Source organism: Oncorhynchus masou, chromosome 18, assembly GCF_036934945.1.
Source record: "Oncorhynchus masou masou isolate Uvic2021 chromosome 18, UVic_Omas_1.1, whole genome shotgun sequence".
Classification (NCBI taxonomy): Eukaryota; Metazoa; Chordata; class Actinopteri; order Salmoniformes; family Salmonidae; genus Oncorhynchus; species Oncorhynchus masou.
In genome coordinates this window covers 60,381,739-60,402,445 of record NC_088229.1, presented here as the reverse complement: position 1 = coordinate 60,402,445, position 20,707 = coordinate 60,381,739, and the positions used below count along the sequence as shown (strand labels likewise).

General features: G+C 43.5%; 1 protein-coding gene across 1 annotated transcript in view; it reads right to left on the bottom strand.

Moving 5' to 3' along the window:
- LOC135505029 (unconventional myosin-Id-like) overlaps window positions 1-20,707 on the bottom strand; it is a 129,621-nt gene that overhangs the window by 98,939 nt on the left and 9,975 nt on the right. Inside the window, exons 2-3 of the mRNA XM_064924044.1 lie at window positions 2,158-2,366; window positions 1,452-1,545 (exon numbers count right to left, since the gene is read on the bottom strand). Of these exons, the coding sequence (XP_064780116.1) occupies window positions 1,452-1,545; window positions 2,158-2,366 (303 nt within the window). The remainder of the gene's footprint in view (window positions 1-1,451; window positions 1,546-2,157; window positions 2,367-20,707) is intronic.

Below are 20,707 nucleotides of genomic sequence, written 5' to 3'. Positions count from 1 at the left end.
ATTAGCACCTCAGATTGCAGCCCAAATAAATGCTTCACGGAGTTCAAGTAACAGACACGTCAACATCAACTGTTCAGAGGAGACTGCGTGAATCAGGCCTTCATGGTTGAATTGCTGTAAAGAAACCACTATTAAAGGACACAAATAAGAATAAGAGACTTGCTTGGGCCAAGAAACACAAGCAATGGACATTAGATCGGTGGAAATCTGTCCTTTGGTCTGATGAGTCCAAATTTTGGATTTTAGGTTCCAACCGCCGAGTCTTTGTGAGACGCAGAGTAGGTGAATGGATGGTCTCCGCATGTGTGGTTCCCACTGTGAAACATGGAGGAGGAGGTGTGATGGTGCTTTGCTGGTGACACTGTCTGTGATTTATTTAGAATGCACGGCAAACTAAACCAGCATGGCTACCACAGCATTCTGCAGCAATATGCTATCCCATCTGGTTTGTGCTTAGTGGGACTATCATTTGTTTTCAACAGGACAATGACCCAAAACACACCTCCAGGCTGTGTAAGAGCTATTTGATCAAGGAGTGATGGAGTGCTGCATCAGATGACCTGGCCTCCACTATCACCCGACCTCAACCCAAATGAGATCGTTTGGGATGAGTTGGACCGCAGAGTGAAGGAAAAGCAGTCAACAAGTGCTCAGCATATGTGGGAACTCCTTCAAGACTGTTGGAAAAGCATTCCTCATTAAGCTGGCTGAGAGAATGTCAAGAGTGTGCAAAGCAGTCATCAAGGCAAAAGGGTGGCTGCTTTGAAGAATCAAAAATCAAATCTTGACTTGTTTCACACTTTTTTGGTTACTACGTGATTCCATGTGTGTAATTTCATAGTTTTGATGTCTTCACTACTTTTCTACAACGTATAAAGAAAATAGTGAAAATAAAGAAAAATCCTGGAATGAGTAGGTGTGTCCAAAACTTTTGACTGGTACTGTATAGCCATTGATTCTTGAAGAATATAACTTAGAAATGCCTCATGGCCTTCAGTTGAACTGGAGTGTGACAGATTACTGACTACAATTTTGGACAGGTAACTAGTAACTGTAACAGATTACATTTAGAAAGTAACCTACCCAACCCTGGTTATAAGCAGTGCTGTAGCATGCACCTCCGTGAGGCGGTATTTTGTATACAACCAAGCCTACCTTCAACCAATATTAATCTTGCATGGCAAGCAACGCACTTTTACTCAAGACTGTGTCCCAAATCATCACATTCTCTACGGCGATAGAGAGGCATTTCTGCTCCATCTAGCAGAAACCCTCCCAGTGCATACCACAGGTGAAATGGTGACAACTACCTCAACCTTTCGTTTGTCATACTGTACTCCTAGGAATGCAAACCATTTCTGATTACTTCTGCATTCCCAGGTCATTTAGTATGGACATTCTGAGAATGTTCAAATGGAAACCTCTCACAGAAGAACGGCAGAATGTCTCACCTTTCCACCTCCGCTCTTTGCCCGGGGTTTGTGATAGCAGCAATGTATTGCATTATATATTTGCTGGCTTCAGTCTTCCCGGCGCCACTCTCCCCTGCAATGAAAAAAATAGACACAAATATGTTAGAAAGTGCCAGGGAATCCAATGAGAACGTCTGAAATGTCATCTATATTAACACAGACTTCTTCAGGGTGAGTTTTGGGATTGATGCATTTTGATACAGAATATTCCTCTCTTCACCACTAAGTGGCACTCTGTCAACCAAATAGATTCACCACGCTGTCACAGCTTGTGGCCACTTTCAATGTTTTCTTAGAAATAAGGTGAAGAATTGGTCCTGCTATTTTCAACTATATAGGGTCATATTGAGTTCTCCAAAAGGCTTTCCACTGAAATGACAAACTCACATTACTCCAGACAGAAAACTTTAGAGCAAAGGTCAGATATGACTTCAATATTTTGAGAAAATATTTTACTCTTTAAAAAGGTACGTTTTCAAACGAAAACTAAATTTGGCATCAAGGAAGACGAAATTTGACCTGAACCAGTGTTATGTATGTGTATTACTTCTTATAAGCATTTATGAGCCCTTATAATATCCTATAATGTTGGGTATTTCTATGCTGCAATTAATTCACTAGACAGATAAGAATTCATCAATCAAAACTGATTTGGTTGGCCGTTTCTGGGGGCTTCCCCCGTTACCTGAGATGACAATACAGGTGTCCTTGTTCCGCCTCTTCATGGCTTTGTAGGCTGCGTCTGCGATGGCGAAGAGATGTGGCGGTCGCTCGTACAGCTCCCGGCCCTTGTACTGCTCGATGGTGTCTCGACCGTAGATGTTCATGGCACGGTAAGGGTTAACCGACACCACCACCTCGCCGATGTAGGTGTAGATACGACCCTTCTCAAACCTGCAGCCACATGAGACAACGAGCATGGTCAACTCCTCCTTATGTCACCTGACAATGTACCGATACCCCCCCAGTATATAGCCTCACTATTGTTATTTTACTCCTGCTCTTTAATTAGTTGTTATTTTTTACATATATTTTTTTTAGGTATTTAAAAAAAACTGGATTGTTGGTTAAGGGTTTGTAAGTAAGCATTTCATTGTAAGGGCTACCCAGTGATATTCGGTGCATATGACAAATAAACATTTGATTTGAACGTGTGATGCTACACTGCTGATTCCTAAGATTATTAGAGGAAAGGGACCGTTTTTGGACTAGAATGTATACATTTTCAAAAAGGCATATATTTAAAACATTTGTGGATAAAACATATCCACAAATGCTGGTCAGAAGTACAGGTATTCCAGTCAAATCTAACATTTTAGCACACCCACAACAACAAAAAAGCTCAAGACTATACGAGGTCATGTTTGGACAACCAAGCAATCTGCTCTCGCTCTCATCATAACCCTTGATTAGCCTTTATGATGTTCTATCACCAACCTTATCATCCCAACATCGGCCGTAATCCACTGACTCTGTGCAGAGGTAACAGCATCTAGTGCTGAGAAACATTACAATAGTGTCCTGCTCTCTATGTAAGACTATAAAAAATTGTTTTATTGTCACATACACCAGATAGGTGCAGTGAAATGTGTTGTTTTCCAGGGTCAGCCATGTTCAAGGGCACATCAGATGTTTCACCTTGTCTGCCCTTTTGGTTGCTGGCCGAATGCTCTAACTCAAGAGGTGGGGTTCAAAGTACAGTCCGCCGGCCACTTCAATCCGTATTTACAGTCTTGTCCCATCACTGCAACTCCCGTACGGACTCGGGAGCGGCGAAGGTCGAGAGCCGTGCGTCCCACGAAACACGACCCAGCCAAGCCGCACTGCTTCTTGACACAATGCTCGCCTAACCCGGAAGCCAGCCGCACCAACGTGTCGGAGTAAATACCGTACACCTGGCAACAGTGTCAGTATGCATGCGCCCGGCCTGCCACAGAGGTTGCTAGAGCGCGATGGGACAAGACAGCTGTGCCACTCCGGAGGCCCCCGCCAATTGATTTTATTAAAAATGCTGCCCTCCGTGGATTTCAAAATCCGATGTGGCCCTCGAGCCAAAAAGGTTTACCCACCCCTGCTCGAACCGCTTGGCTACCTGCCGTCCTATCTAAACAAAGAGGTCCTCCATCACTATAGAATGAAGCATCCCTCTCTATATCTCAACCCTCCCTTCAACACAACAATGTGTCAGACAATGATAGCTGTCTATACTGATCTGCAGCCTAGAGGGATGCATGTATGCAGGCATGGATGCTACCAGGAACATGGTCTTGGTAGGTCCAACTCCAATGCCTACACACATTATGCAGTTGAAGACACTGACCATACAGCTGTGAAGAATGCAGAGAGAGGAGCTGACTGGGGCTGATCTTGGCCTTCTCACTCTCTCTCTCTTTCGCTCTCTCTTTCTCTGCCCTCCGGCAGCCTGCCTGCCTGTCTCACTTCCTTCCTCTGCTGGACCAGGGTCTTTTCCCCCTACTCAGAAGAATAGAGCCTTTCTTCTCAGCTGCACCCCAGCCAAGCCTACCTCTGCTCTGGCCTCTGGGTTCCTCCTGGCAGCCCTGGGTTCCAGAGGCCTACACTAACATACAGTGGAATACAGCTTCAGGATCACTGCTTTTCCAGACTGTGTACCTCTGTATTGATGTACTTATGTGATATAGCCAGGTAAGTTACTAAGAAAAGATCCTATTTTACAGTATTTCAAAGACCCGGTTATCGTAATTACGATCTTAAGACCTTTGCTACAGCACTGCCCTTGCACAGAGTCCCTGGAAAAAAACCTTGGCTTCTGATTGTCGTGTCTTTACTATCATTAACCGAAGACTTATAGTTTTTATCAAAGATTCTCTGTAATTAGTTATTACGCGATCAACTGATTAATCACGTAACTAATTAACTAGGAAGTCGGGGGACCAAGGAAAAATATTCAGATTACAAAGTTACCATTTCCTAAAATAACTTTTCAGATATTTTATCTGATCAATTAGTCTTCGAATTAATGAATTATTTACTGTACCTCACGTTAGTCTCATTCCAAACATCGAAAATGGTTGGTTAGCTGCACAAACCCAGTCTTCACTATGAGTCATCCATACATCAATTGTCTTAAATAATTTATTTATTACTAACTAATTCACAGAAATGCATAAACAAACAAACAAAGGTAAATGTAATGATAGGAGGATGTGCCCTAGTGGGCTAAACTGGCATGGCGGCTTGTTAGACAAAGGGGGAAGTGGGGGTCGACTAAGAAGTCACTACAGAGTGATAATTCTAACAATTGAAATGCTAATCCTTTACACATGAACGCTCACTCATTCGGGAACAATTGCAATCAATATATATATTTACGCTCAGTGTGTCGTCTTGATCGCTGGTGAAAAGTTTGTGTCTTTTGTAGATTTGTCCGTCTCTCTCCCGGTTGTGGTTCGAGGGGATAGTTCAGAGTGATAGAATGGATGTTTCGGCGGTTGTCGTTCTTCTCGTTCAATGATACCGAATTTCTAGCTGCAGACTAGTAATTCATATCAAAGACTTGTTCTCATTCTGTCGGTATCGATAGTCTAAGAGTATAACCTTGTGGTATGGTTAAAAGATTCAGCTATGGTCCACAACCTTTGTCCCTCCTAATGGAGAAAACATGTTCTGCAACCTTTAGCCATCTCGTAATTGAGGTAAGCTCGGTCTGCTGATCGAAAACCCGAATGGGGTTTTATTCAGATAGAGCAAACAATCTTGTGTTGTTAGATATAGGCCTATAGATAGTCATGATGTGTTGTGCATTGGACATGCTTAAATGATGAACACTGAACGGAGCAACATACAAACATTGACAGAGCAATTGAGGTAAGCCACAACATACACACAATGGTTGTTGAAGAACTGGCCAAAACACACACAGAGCTGACTGTAATCGAACCAGTGTTTCAGCTGAAACGCCCAGACAGACAAACAGAAGAGAAAGATGGCTTTAGATATTAAATGAGAACTGAGAGAACAAATGAAGAGAACGAGAGCTTAATTAAAGTACACTACAGTACACTATCCAAACAACCACGGCTTATTCTCTGACAGGTCAACACAGGTGGTGACTGGCTCATTCTCCTGCAGCCAGCCATGTGTGAGCCCTCTCATGTCGTCATGCCACGCGCCACTGGGCATGGCTGACACAGAGACGCCGTGTTCGTGTGCCCAGGTTGGAATCGTGTGCCCAGGCTGGCATGGTTGCCCAAGCCCGAGGGCCTATGAAAGTGGTGGGCAGGCTGGTAAGCCTGGCAGGTTGGCTGGTGGCACCTCCCCTGGCACTAGAGAAGGAGCCATTGTGCCATCCTACAGGGCAGAATGCTGCTGTGTGCACTGCCCGCTCCATTGTTCACACGTCAATTGGGGGTCTTTGTATGAGAAGCACAGATAGGCCTCCTTTCCACTACATACCCTGGGCCAACACAGTGAGCTGCCCACTTAAAGTGCACGTGTACAATGTGATCTGGGGGAATGTAAACAATGAACTACCAGTTGGGAGTGTTCCATCTATGGCTGTGATCTCTGCTGGTTAGGAGTTGACAGCAACAAAAAGAAAAATTGCTAAATGCGAATCTACGTAACACTATATAGGCTACTGTAGACCTAACAGGTTTCAGACGGGACGTGGAAAAATATAAGTCCAAAAATCGAGAACATCACTAGGGAGTGTGATTTTGTCATTGTGGTTTGGTTTCCATCCACACTCAGTAACGTCATATATGGTAGAGAAGAAACACAATGGCAGACAAGGAAACAATCTGTTTGCGCTATATTACCGTTCCACCCAAATAGTCCGTCAGGCCGTTTCAACAATACAGACAGTGTCCTGGTGTTTTCCGAACCTCTGGGGTTTTAATAAATAGACATTATGATTCATGTCCTATTCCATCCTCATCTCTTCAGGATCAGAGGGCATCTGTCCAAAAACAGAATCAATTGTGCGCGTATTATGATGAGAGACACATCTGTGGGAGAGTATGTGTGACACCACTGGATGGTTCAGTGAGTCTCATTCCAGGGGATTTCAATAACGCAGAGAGATTATTACAAAGATAAACAGACTGGAGTGTGAGTCTAGACTAAACGTTGGGTGGCTGTTTCTGGGAAGGTTGAGAAACGTTCTAGATCCCGGCTAGGGTCTTTAGAAAAACTGGAGGTGGGTGGGAGGGTACTATGGCAACTCTAGCGTCAGAGCGTGAGGGTGTTGATGTCAGCATGTCTCAGCGCTCCTCCCCTCTCTCTCTCACTCCCTCCTTCTCCCTTCTCATCCGGTTTCCCGTCAGCTCAAGGGAGGGGTACTGCTGGAAGGACATGAATGCTGTGGGTCATGCCAGTCAGACACTCTTCAACTCACAGCTGGGCCCAGAGCAGAAAGAGGGAGAGGGAGGGAGGATGAGAGGTAGACAGCAAGAGAGTACAAAAAAAGTACAAAAATGTATGAGCTTACCAGGATTGAGGGCAATTACATGTACATATTACCTCGGCACCGGTGCCCCCGCACATTGACTCTGTACAAGTAGCCCCTGTATATAGCCCCACTATTGTTATTTACTGCTGTTTCACTAAGGTCTACCTACACCTGTCGTACTCGGCGCATGTGACAAATACATGTTGATTTGATTTGAATTCCTTTTCAATTCAGGAAGTACACTAACATTCCAATTCTCTTCGATGCTTTTCAATGAGGAAAACATTTCATTGTATTTGGAGTTTGGTTCACTTTTTGAGTTGACTGCACTCTGGATAAGAGCATCTGCTAAATTACTAAAATGTAAAATGAGAGAGAGAGACACTAGGGAGAGAGACTAGGGGGAGAGACCTGGGAGAGACAGGCAGAGACCAGGGAGAGAGACGACCAGAGAGAGAGGGAGACAGGCAGAGACCAGAGAGAGAGAGACCAGCCAGAGAGACCAGAGACCAGCCAGAGAGACCAGAGACCAGCCAGAGAGACCAGAGACCAGCCAGAGAGACCAGAGAGAGAGCGGGAGAGACCAGAGAGAGAACGGGAGAGACCAGAGAGAGAGAGAGACCAGAGAGAGGGAAAAGTTGGATTGGGAAAGTGTGTGTATTTTGGACTCAAGATTAAGGTGTGGCCAACATTTTGGGACTGTTGTTTTCACTCCATTTTCCTTGACCTCTGTGACTTGTGCCTGAGGTAGTTGATTGGGACTGGGCCTCCTTACAGAGTACAAAAATCGGAGAAGCGATATCCTTTGAGCTACACCACAAGCTAGACCACAAACAATCAATCTCAAGAGCTACCTTGGGCATGGAGCTTGTTGAGCCACTGTAATGTCTACTTCACTATGACTGTCTGTCCCTACCGTTCGTATAAAGATTCCAATGCCAGCCCATGTGCACACGCCCCTCAGAAGTGAATTACAAGCTGAAGCAAAGCATATAACCGCTGGCCCCAATCTTGTTTGGGTGGGTCTTTTATGGTTCTTTGTCAGTGGTTAACTAGGGTGGGGAGCAATTTTCTCACTCAAGTTTAGTTTAAAGTTGTATTGGTCGTATGTACAGGATACCCATGGTATACATCGACCAATGAAATGCTTACTTGCAGGTTCCTTCTCGACAATGCAACAATAAGAAATACGAAAATGTGAATACGAACATAAAATAAATGGCAGTAGAATAGATTAATACATTTCAGCATAAGCATAATACAGGAACAATTTATAGTCCAAATATTTACACGTGTTTTGGGAAATGGGGATGGGGGCAAGTGACTAAATTGAGCAGAGCAAGAGTCTGGTAGTAGGCTTGGGTGGTATACCGTATATATACCGTATACTAGGGTATTTGAAAATAGCCACGGGATGTTTTTTCAATACCGTCGAAACAAATTCTTTGAAGTTGTTCTATACATTTCAATATTTGCAGCTACTTTTTAAGCATCTGCAGTCACCTTGTGCAATACGTTACGAGATCAATCAGTTCAAGTTCTTCATTTCGCCTGTCACATTATGAAGATTACCGTAGTTGCCCTGAACAGGTGAGCCAGTCACATGCTTGTTTGTAAATAGCACAACGAGAGGAAATGGGAGCAGGTGAGTCCTATTGACAGGGGTTGCATTTTCTATTATTATATGTCATTTAGAAGACGCTTTCTTCCAAAGTGACTTTAATTTTAATTTTACCTTTATTTTACTCGGCAAGTCAGTTAAGAACAAATTCTTATTTTCAATGACGGCCTAGGAACAGTGGGTGAACTGCCTGTTCAGGGGCAGAACGACAGATTTGTACCTTGTCAGCTCAGGGATTCGAACTTGCAACCTTTTGGTTACTAGTCCAACGCTCTAACCACGAGGCTACCCTGCCATGCGTGCATACATTTTTACTTATGTCCCCGAGGAAAGTCTGTGTTTTTCTGCTTCAATAGAGTGATCAGGGACACGCAACGATAGTTTTCCTTCACAGATAATGCATCAGTGCAACACATTCGGCAGAAAATCGCTTCAATTTCATCGGATGACAACAGAAGTGCAAAGCTATTTTCTGCCTGCAGTCACACAAGTAAATGAGCTTACGATGGAAAAGCAAGGTCTTTTTGAAAGAACAAGGCATGGCTGTCATATTTCAAACGTTTTGCTTAAAGTTAATCTTGCATTTTACCAGAGAAAATTAGGTACACATCAGTCATAACACTGTCTGCAGATAGATAAGAATTCACAATCAGCCATTCTGAGTGGAGAAGCGCAACTGAACCACAAAAAAATGCATCCCTCTAGCAGAGATGACAATAAGAAGCATTTTAAATCTGCATTTACAAAAAAGGTAAGAATTAATAAGGTGGCGGGACATCTTATTGTGTTCGCTTTCTGCCGTGTCTCCTCCGAACAGAGCTGGCAAGCCTGTTGCCCTAGTGACTCCAGTCTCCACACAGACACAGTGGATACATGCTGCTCCAAAGCCAGTACTGGTCTTCCTTCATACAAGCAAGTGTGTGGCCTCCCGAGTGGCGCAGAGGTCTAAGGCACTGCATCGCAGTGCTACAGACCTACGTTCGATCCCGGTATGTATCACAACCGGCCATGATCGGGATTCCCATGCGCACAATTTGCCCAGCGTCGTCCGGGTTAAGGGAGGGTTTGGCCGGGGGTGCTTTACTTGGCTCATTGCGCTCTAGTGACTCCTTGTGGCAGGCCAGATGCCTGCAGGCTGATCTCGGTTGTCAGGTGAACGGTATTTCCTCCGACACATTGGTGTGGCTGGCTTCCGGGTGTTAAGAAGCGGGTCATGCTTCGGAGAACGCATGACTTGACCTGCACCTCCCGAGCCCGTCGGGGAGTTACAGCAATGAAACAAGATCAAACATTTGGGAGAAAAAGGGGTTAAAATATTTTAAAAACTGAAGGAAGTTTTGTTGTCTGAAGAGCAAGCCTTGAATTGTACATCTTGTCTCATACAATCATTGGTTCCTGTAGGTGCTGGGTAGAGATATGACAGAGAGACGGTCATGGCCCCCTCCTCAGACTTTTTGGCAGAACGCCCGGAATATGTTCTATAAGTTAAGATAGGAGACGGTGCCAGTCACATGCAGGAGCCAAACGTTAATTATGAATTCATTATGATCCATGAATAATGTAAATCATGCAAATATAACTTGTCTATGTAAGCAGTATATAAGAGAACTAACGGGACTGCCCCAGAAGAGCTCCCGACCGACGTGTACTATGGTGCATTAGGTTTGTTGGAACCTCTCCAGAACCTCTTAAGTTTGACTTTGAGTCCCTGGTGGTAATTTCCACAACACAAACATGCCTCAAAACTTTGTTCATTTGCACATTTTCATATTCGCTTGTAAAATATCCAAACTCACCAAAAATGGCATTCGGTAGCTCCTAACGATATACTGTATGTATAACTTTATGAGCTGCATAGCCTGTCTTTGCAATTAGTTTATGTTCTTTTGTACTCTTTAGCATATGTAGCAGCAGGCTCCACGGAAATTCGCAATTTTTTGTGCTAATTATGTTAGCATTCTGGTAATAGATGCACAATGGCCGTTTTATTGTTTTTCTGGCGCCCACTTGTGTACTTAGCCGATAATACCATAAATCCCGGAATGAGAGAAATGGTGTGACGACATGAAAATCTGGATACCGCCCAACCCTATCTGGTAACAGCAGTTGTGATGTGTGTGTAGCATGAATGTATATGTGTGTGTGTGTGTGTGTATGTCTGTGTGGGCGTGTGCATGAGTCAGTGCATGTGTGCTAAGGTGTGGAGAATCAGAGCACGTGGTCAGTCCAGTTCAATTGTACAGCAGTCTGATGGCTTGTAGATAGGAACTGAATGACAATTTTTAAAAATACAGATAAAGAGAAGAATGCAACCTCACAAATGTACATATATAACATAGCATGGTGGTCCTAAGAGACCTCTTTAAACCAAATAGCCTCTAGAGCCTATCCCCTAGACCAAGGGGGGACAATGTACCAGGCACTTCAATCCGGCCCACTGGACATTTTTTACCCCTTTTTCTCCCTAATTTTGTGGGATCCAATTGGTAGTTACAGTCTTGTCCCATCGCTGCAACTCCAATCCGGATTCGGGAGAGGTGAAGGTCGAGAGCCACGCGTCCTCCGAAACATGACCCAGCCAAGCCGCACTGCTTCTTGACACAATGCCTGCATAACCCGGCCGCACCAATGTGTCAGAGGAAACACGGTACCCCTGGCGAACGTGTCAGCATGCATGCGCGCGGCCCGCCACGCCACAGGAGTCACTAGGGCGTGATGGGACAAGGACATTTCGGCCTGTAAAACCCTCTCCTAACTCGGACAACGCTGGGCAAATTGTGCGCCGCCTCATGGGACTCCCAGTCCCGGCCAGCTGTGACACAGCCTTAGACCGCTGCGCCACTCGGGAGGCCCGCGCAAATTGATTTTAACAAACAATTGGTCCCCCAAAAAATGCATCCCTTTGTTGAATTCCCAACAGGTTTGCACACCACTGCCCTAGACACTTGTGTACAGCTGAAAGGATTGGAATGGCATATTTTTTAAAAACAGCGCAAGGTGGAATTGTTACCATATTACTTCATCATTCCAAACCTTCAAAAGATGCCTAGGGGTAAAAGGAATAGGACACAGCCAGTGTTATCGCCAAGGATCCAGTATAATAGACAACACAACACGTGCTGGCTGGCTGTTATCAGTGACTGTGACCTTGTTGGGGATTTCCAGTAATCAAGACAGGGATAATCTCTGGCTGTTCCAATTTTCTCTCTCCCCATGAATTTACCACCAAGCAGTGTTCTGCTGTCCCTGTTTAGACTGATTGAATGATTTACAGCTTATCTGGCCCAGTGCATGCTGGGTACGACCTCTCAGGGATTACGATTTTTTTCACACTTTTATGGAGCTGTTTCATAGAGAGAAATGGAAACTGGTGATTCTGGCATAAATTAAGTTTGTCTACTGGAAGTTAAGGGTCATTTGAGGACATTTTGGGTCATTTCAGCCAGTGCTATTTCAAAGGAAAGCATAGTTCTGGAAAAGTGTTTGAATCCATTGAAGAGATATTAACTTCAAAAACTCCCATTACTGGTCAATATTTATATGTACATATTCTTATTCATTACTTTGCACTTGTGTGTATAAGGTAGTTGTTGTGAAATGGTTAGGTTAGATTACTTGTTAGATATTACTGCATGGTCAGAACTAGAAGCACAAGCATTTCGCTACACTCGCATTAACATCTGCTAACCATGTGTATGTGACAAATAAAATTTGATTTGATTTCATAGATATAAAACACATACTTAGTCAAAGGCATCAACAGACAAATCTCCAAAATCTAGATATCTCTGAAGACTTTGATCAGCTGAACGACAACTACGAGTCAAAGTACATACTATATCTGATCCGATACAAAATGTTATCTTATGGCCAACTGGCCATTACACCTGAATGAAGCAATCCTAACATCGATCACGCCCAATCTCTTCACAGCCATCTATGGGCCTCCTTCTCCTTCAGCTCTTGTCAAACATCTGAGAACTGCATTGGGAGATTTTCCATTGCTTTGTAAACTGTTCCTTAGTGCTAAAGAGAAGCTCCTGGCTCCCACTCCAGCCTGTCTGCCTGGGGCCTTAAACACAACACTCCCAGCCCTTGGCCCACAGACAAATCAATTTTCACAAGCACATACTGTAGGAGTGGATCTGGACTCCCCCTCTGTACCATAGTGCAGCTTCTGCAGCACAGCTGGCGCAGAGCTGACTGGGTGAGATCACTACAGTACCTCCCCTTCCCTCCACTCTAATGACAGCACGTCTGCAGATTTATGATAGCAATCAGATGGGTTAGCAGCTAGTGTTAGCGGCTCTTCTGGCTCTATAGGGGAGAGGATGCAGCTGAGAGTCCTTTACTTTTCAATGGTTTGGGACAGATGTTAGAATGTGACAGGGAAAATACAGGACATGACACACCCAGTATAGAAAGGGTGAGACAGAGAAACAAACAAGGTAATCTTCCCACTATTTTGAAATGAACCATTATTTACGAAATTAACCATTATTATGAACCAATCATATGATTAGAGTTTCTCCTGACCACGTGACTAGGAAAACCTCTGGGTCATAGGTCGTACATTGTAGGCCCTTCATATGATGACAATTAGGAGAGGTGCCCATCTTGTCATCTTACACATTCAGTCATAAGAACGCTGAATGAAATGTAGAATAAAGCAGCGGGCATATTTCGTGTTGACGCGTGAGATATAGACTAGCATGTGTTCCCATGATCTCCACTTTCATTGGCTCGCGTCTGAATACTTAGGAAATGGGAGCCAGGTGTAAACAGCTTGGCTGGAGATCTGGTGGCTGACAGACAGTAGTGTTTCTTTGGGCCTCGGCCCTTTACTGTTTACTACTCTGACGGAGGAGATCATAGCTACTTCCCAGGCCGATCCTGAGCTTCGGGAGCTCAGCGAGAGAACAAAAGATTCATTTTAGTCAGATTAAGTTTCAAGAATTCAATAAAGAGACTTCAGAGAAGAGAAGGGAGGGGAGGCTGGCTGGCTGTTGGGCCTGGCTGCCGGTCCGATGCGGAACATGCTTGCACTTTAACATGTTGGCCAGTCCATTTATCTATGTAAATTCACAGCCAACCAGCCGATGGGAGGATGACGACAGGCCGCTGGAGAGAGAGAAAGACAAGTCCATCCAAATTAACTCAGACGTTACTCAGCAGGCTATTTCAGGAACGCGCTGAGATTTCTGTCAGGGGTAAAAATAGGGCAGGAAAAAGCACCAAAACAGACAGAGGGAGTGAGTGAGGGAGACAAAGAGAGAGGGAATGGAGAAGTTAGGGTAGAAATATGAGAGCATACTTAGCTACCGTATAGGGATAGAGGGAGCATAGGATAGATATAAAGAGAAAGAAAGGAAAAGTGAGAAAGAGAGAGTGTCCAGGTGGGCATTCAAAAGGTGTGAAGTGAGTCATGCTGGGGCTGTGATCTGATCTCAGACCTGGCTGTGAAAGCCAGATCCCCCACAGTGCCTTAGGGCATTGAGCCAACAGGTAGACAAGGGAACAAAAGATCTAGAGAATGACATCGCCCAGCCACTACACCCACACAGTTTGACACACACACACACACAAAAAGGTCCAAAGCAGCCATTTTCATCTAAATATCAAATGTAACCTGTTTCAAGAAACTAGGCTTATGTCACAAGTCACTATTTCACAGGAGAGGCATTTGATTTGTAATTTTTTTTACATTTATTTATCAAAATGCATTTTTTGGGCAGAAATGCCTCCTGGAACATATGAACTTCCATGACCCCTTAATAACAGACTTGTATGCCATCTGCAAATACGAATGGAATTGTTAAATTACGAGCCAAGTTGGTTTAGAACCTTCTCGCTAGCTGTGATTGGCTGAGATAATGGATGGGCTAGACATCTGTAACATGCCCACAACATGAGCTGCTCGGTATGTGTAGATAATCCTTGCTACAGCGGCTTTTATAAAATGTATAATGTTAGCCATGTAGAACTGCAAAAGTGTTGCTACTGCACTCAACAACATTGCTGCCCAGAATTTAGCAGGCGCAATCGACAAAGATCAATGGGAAACAGTTGTGACGGACTACTTTCTGCACACGGTCAGTGCGAACCGGAGTGATTTGATACAACAACGGGTCAAACAAGCTGCAGCTAGCTACAGACTAAACTGAAAAAAGCGTTTATCCATGTACTTTTATTAGATTTTTTTGAATGTATACACCTTTTTCTCCGAAATTATATATATTTCTTTTAAATTATTTTTCTCCCCAATTTCGTGGTATCCAATTGGTAATTATAATCTTGTCCCATTGCTGCAACTCCTGTATGGACTCGGGTGAGGCGAAGGTCAAGAGCCGTGTGTCCTCCGAAACACAACCCAGCCAAGCCGCACTGCTTCTTGACACAATGCCCGCTTAACCCGGAAGCCAGCCACACCAATGTGTCTGAAGAAACACTGTGCACCTGGCGATCTGGGAGTGGTCTGAGTGGGGAGGGGGGAACTAAAAACTAGCTGTTATTGGCAGAGAGTTTAGGAACTCTTTTTCTTATTGGTCTATTAACTAATTTACCACCTTGTGATGGCACCAGGTAGGCTAAAACGCTATCCCACTAAAACAGGCTGAAATTTCAGGCAGTCTTTTCAAACAGCTTATCACCATTTTCAACATTTCCCAGTATTATTCCAACCTCATAGTGTGGAGATACTTTTGTATATATAGTGTACAGTGGGGCAAAAAAGTATTTAGTCAGCCACTAATTGTGCAAGTTCTCCCACTTAAAAAGATGAGAGGCCTGTAATTTTCATCATAGGTACACTTCAACTATGACAGATGAAATGAGAAAAAAAATCCAGAAAATCACATTGTAGGATTTTTAATGAAATTATTTGCAAATTATGGTGGAAAATAAGTATTTGGTCAATAACAAAAGTTTATCTCAATACTTTGTTATATACCCTTTGTTGGCAATGACAGAGGTCAAACGTTTTCTGTAAGTCTTCACAAGGTTTTCACACACTATTGCTGGTATTTTGGCCCATTCCTCCATGCAGATCTCCTCTGGAGCAGTGATGTTTTGGGGCTGTTGCTGGGCAACACGGACTTTCAACTCCCTCCAAAGATTTTCTATGGGGTTGAGATCTGGAGACTGGCTAGGCCACTCCAGGACCTTGAAATGCTTCTTACGAAGCCACTCCTTCGTTGCCCGGGCGGTGTGTTTGGGATCATTGTCATGCTGAAAGACCCAGCCTCGTTGCATCTTCAATGCCCTTGCTGATGGAAGGAGGTTTTCACTCAAAATCTCATGATACAGGGCCCCATTCATTCTTTCCTTTACACAGATCAGTCGTCCTGGTCCCTTTGCAGAAAAACAGCCCCAAAGCATGATGTTTCCACCCCCATGCTTCACAGTAGGTATGGTGTTCTTTGGATGCAACTCAGCATTCTTTGTCCTCCAAACACGACGAGTTGAGTTTGTACCAAACAATTATATTTTGGTTTAATCTGACCATATGACATTCTCCCAATCTTCTTCTGGATCATCCAAATGCTCTCTAGCAAACTTCAGACGGGCCTGGACATGTACTGGCTTAAGTAGGGGGACACGTCTGGCACTGCAGGATTTGAGTCCCTGGTGGCGTAGTGTGTTACTAATGGTAGGCTTTGTTAGTTTGGTCCCAGGTCTCTGCAGGTCATTCACTAGGTCCCCCCATGTGGTTCTGGGATTTTTGCTCACCGTTCTTGTGATCATTTTGACCCCACGGGGTGAGATCTTGCGTGGAGCCCCAGATCGAGGGAGATTATCAGTGGTATTGTATGTCTTCCATTTCCTAATAATTGCTCCCACAGTTGATTTCTTCAAACCAAACTGCTTACCTATTGCAGATTCAGTCTTTCCTGCCTGGTGCAGGTCTGCAATTTTGTTTCTGGTGTCCTTTGACAGCTCTTTGGTCTTGGCCATAGTGGTGTTTGTAGTGTGACTGTTTGAGGTTGTGGACAGGTGTCTTTTATACTGATAACAAGTTCAAACGGGTGCCATTAATACAGGTAACGAGTGGAGGACAGAGGAGCCTCTTAAAGAAGAAGTTACAGGTCTGTGAGAGAAATCTTGCTTGTTTGTAGGTGACCAAATACTTATTTTCCACCATAATTTGCAAATAAATTCATTAAAAATCCTACAATGTGATTTTCTGGATTTCTTTTTCTCATTTTGTCTGTCATAGTTGAAGTCTACCTATGATGAAAATTACAGGCCTCTCTCATCTTTTTAAGTGGGAGAACTTGCACAATTGGTGGCTGACTAAATACGTTTTTGCCCCACTGTATGTGGACACCCCTTCAAATTAGTGGATTTGGCTATTTCAGCCACACCAGTTGCTGACAGGTGTATACAATTGAGCACACAAACATTGGCAACATGACACCTTCACAGGATTCCACCTTTCCAACAAGTCAGTTCGTAACATTTCTGCCCTGCTAGAGCTGCCCAGGTCAATTGTCTGCGCTGTTATTGTGAAGTGGAAACATCTAGGAGCAACAACAGCTCAGCCTCAAAGTGGTAGGTAACACAAGCTCACAGAACGGGGCGAGGGCTGAAGCACATACAAATCATCTGTCCTTGTTTGCGACACTCACTACGCGCGTAGCACGCGCTCCAGCAGGTATATCTCACTGGTCACCCCCAAAGCCAATTCCTCCTTTGGTCATCTTTCCTTCCAGTTCTCTGCTGCCCATGACTGGAACGAATTGCAAAAATCTCTGAAGCTGGAGACTCACATCTCCCTCACTAGCTATAAGCACCAGCTGTCAGAGCAGATCACTTTCCAGATCACTACACCTGTACTTAGCCTATCTGTAAACAGCCCATCTATCTACCTACCTCATCCCCATACTGGTATTTATTTATTTATTTGGCTCCTTTGCACCCCAGTATCTCTACCTGCACGATCTATCTCATCTTCTGCCGATCTACCATTCCAGTGTTTAATTGCTATATTGTAATTACTTCGCCACCATGGCCTATTTATTTCCTTAACTTACCTCATTTGCACTCACTGTATATAGACTTTTTGTTGTTTTCTTTTGTTCTACTGTATTATTGACTGTTTTGTTCTCAACTAGCCTACCTGGTTAAATAAAGGTGAAATAAAATAAATTAAATAAAACTACCGAGTTCCAAACTGCGTCTGGAAGCAACATCAGCACAATTTATATTTAACTAGGCAAGTCAATTAAGAACAAGCTCTTATTTACGATGATGGCCTAGAACAGTTGGTTAACTGCCTTGTTCAGAGGCAGAACAACAGATTTTTACCTTGTCAGCACGGGGATTCGATCTAGCAACCTTTCGGTGACCGGCCCAATGCTCTAACCACTAGGCTACCTGCCGCTCTGCTCAAACAATAACTGTTTGTCGGGAGCTTCATGAAATGGGATTCAATGGCCGACCAGCTGCACACAAGCACAATGCCAAGCGTTGGCTAGAGTGGTGTAAAGCTCACTGCCATTGGACACTGGAGCAGTGGAAACACCTTCTCTGGAGTGATGAATCATGCTTCACAATCTGGCAGTCCGACGGACGAATCTGGGTTTGGCGGATGCCAGGAGAACGCTACCTGCCCCAATACAACCAACTGTAATGTTTGGTGGATGATAAATAATGGTCTGGGGTTATTTTTCATGTTTCGGGATAGGCCCCTTAGTTCCAGTGAAGGGAAATCTTAACGCTACAGCATACAATAACATTCTAGGTGATTCTGTGCTTCCAACTTTGTGGCAACAGTTTGGGGAAGGCCCTCCTGTTTCAGCATGACGATGCCCCTGTGCACAAATAGAGGTCCAAACAGAAATGGTTTGTTAAAATCGGTGTGGAAGAACTTGACTGTCCTGCACAGAGCCCTGACCTCAACCCCATCGAACACCTTTGGGGTGAATTGCAAGCCTAATTGCCCAAAATGTGTGCATGACCTCACTAATGCTTTTGTGGCTGAATGGAAGCAAGTCCCTGCAGCAATGTTCCAACTAGAGGTTGACCAATTAATCGGAATGGCCGATTAATTAGGGCCGATTTCAAGTTTTCATAACAATCGTTAATCTGTATTTTTGGGTGCCGATTTGCAGATTTTTTAAATTTATTTTATTATTATTATTTTTATACCTTTATTTATCTAGGCAAGTCAGTTAAGAACACATTCTTATTATCAATTACGGCCTAGGAACGGTAGGTTAACTGCCTTGTTCAGGGGTAGAATGACAGATTTTCACCTTGTCTGCTCGGGGGATCCAATCTTGCAAACTTACAGTTAACTAGTCCAACGCAATAACGACCTGCCTCTCTCTCGTTGCACTCCACAAAGAGACTGACTGCCTGTTACGCGAATGTAGTAAGGTAAGGTAAGTTGCTAGCTGGCATTAAACTTATCTTATAAAAAACAATCAATCATAATCACTAGTTAACTACACATGGTTGATGATATTAATAGATATTATCTAGCGTGTCCTGCGTTGCATATAATCTGACTGAGCATACAAGCATACAAGTATCTAAGTATCTGACTGAGCGGTGGTAGGCAGAAGCAGGCGCGTAAACATTCATTCAAACAGCACTTTCGTGCATTTTGCCAGCAGCTCTTTGTTGTGTGTCAAGCATTGCGCTGTTTATGACTTCAAGCCTATCAACTCCCGAGATGAGGCTGGTGTAACCAAAGTGAAATGGCTAGCTAGTTAGCGCAAGCTAATAGCGTTTCAAACGTCACTGGCTCTGATCCTTCTAGTAGTTGTTCCCCTTGCTCTGCATGGGTAACGCTGCTTCGATGGTGGCTGTTGTCGATGTGTTGCTGGTTCGAGCCCAGGGAGGAGCGAGGAGAGGGACGGAAGCTATACTGTTACACTGGCAATACTAAAGTTCCTATAAGAACATCCAATAGTCAAAGGTATATGAAATACAAATGGTATAGAGGGAAATAGTCCTATAATTCCTATAATAACTACAACCTAGAACTTCTTACCTGGGAATAATGAAGACTCATGTTAAAAGGAACCACCAGCTTTCATATGTTCTCATGTTCTGAGCAAGGAACTGAAACGTTAGCTTTCTTACATGGCACATATTGCACTTTTACTTTCTTCTCCAACACTTTGTTTTTGCATTATTTAAACTAAATTGAACATGTTTCATTATTTACTTGAGGCTAAATTGATTTTATTGATCTATTATATTAAGTTAAAATAAGTGTTCATTCAGTATTGTTGTAATTGTCATTATTACAAATACAATTTTAAAAATCGTCCAATTAATCGGTATCAGCTTTTTTGGTCCTCCAATAATCGGTATCGGCATTGAAAAATCATAATCGGTCGACCTCTAGTTCCAACATCTAGTGGAAAGCCTTCCAAGAACTGTAGAGGCTGTTATAGCAGCAAAGGGGGGACCAACTCCATATTAATGCTCATGATTTTGGTATGAAATGTTCAACGAGCACGTGTCCACATACTTTTAGTCAGTGTGTGTGTGTGTGTGTGTGTGTATATATATAAAACTCACGGAAAAATCAAGTTTTTGACTGCACTGGGCCTTTAAGGGATTCTTGGATGATATGACAAGGGATTCATGACAAACACCTTCCTCATTCATTACAGAAACGGATCATTAATCACATGAATGCAACATGCGTCATGTCTGTAAGTAAATTGGTTTCTGGGAAATTACAGCAGTTAATGTAGTGGAGGATGTGCTTCACCTCGTTAAAGCCAGACAGCCTTAATTGGGAAACCTAATCTCATTGAATCTATCAAGATTGAATCAAGGTCTTCCCAGAGCTAGGATAGATTGCCCTGTGCAGTGAGCATATGCCAGACAGAACTGTTTACTGAATGAGTAGCACACATTCCATACATAAGATGGGTAACTTACTGTATGACCCTACCGTACATATTTTGATTTGTTAAACAGTTTTTTTGTTATTTGTTTTTTTTTTTTTACCTTTATTTAACTAGTCAAGTCAGTTAAGAACAAATTCTTATTTTTAATGACGGCCTAGGAATAGTGGGTTAACTGCCTTGATCAGAGGCAGAATGACAGATTATTTTTACTTTGTCAGCTCGGGGATTCGATCTTGCAAACTTTCAGTTACTAGTCCAATGCTCTAACCACTAAACTACCTGCCGCCCCATGATTACCAATAACACATGA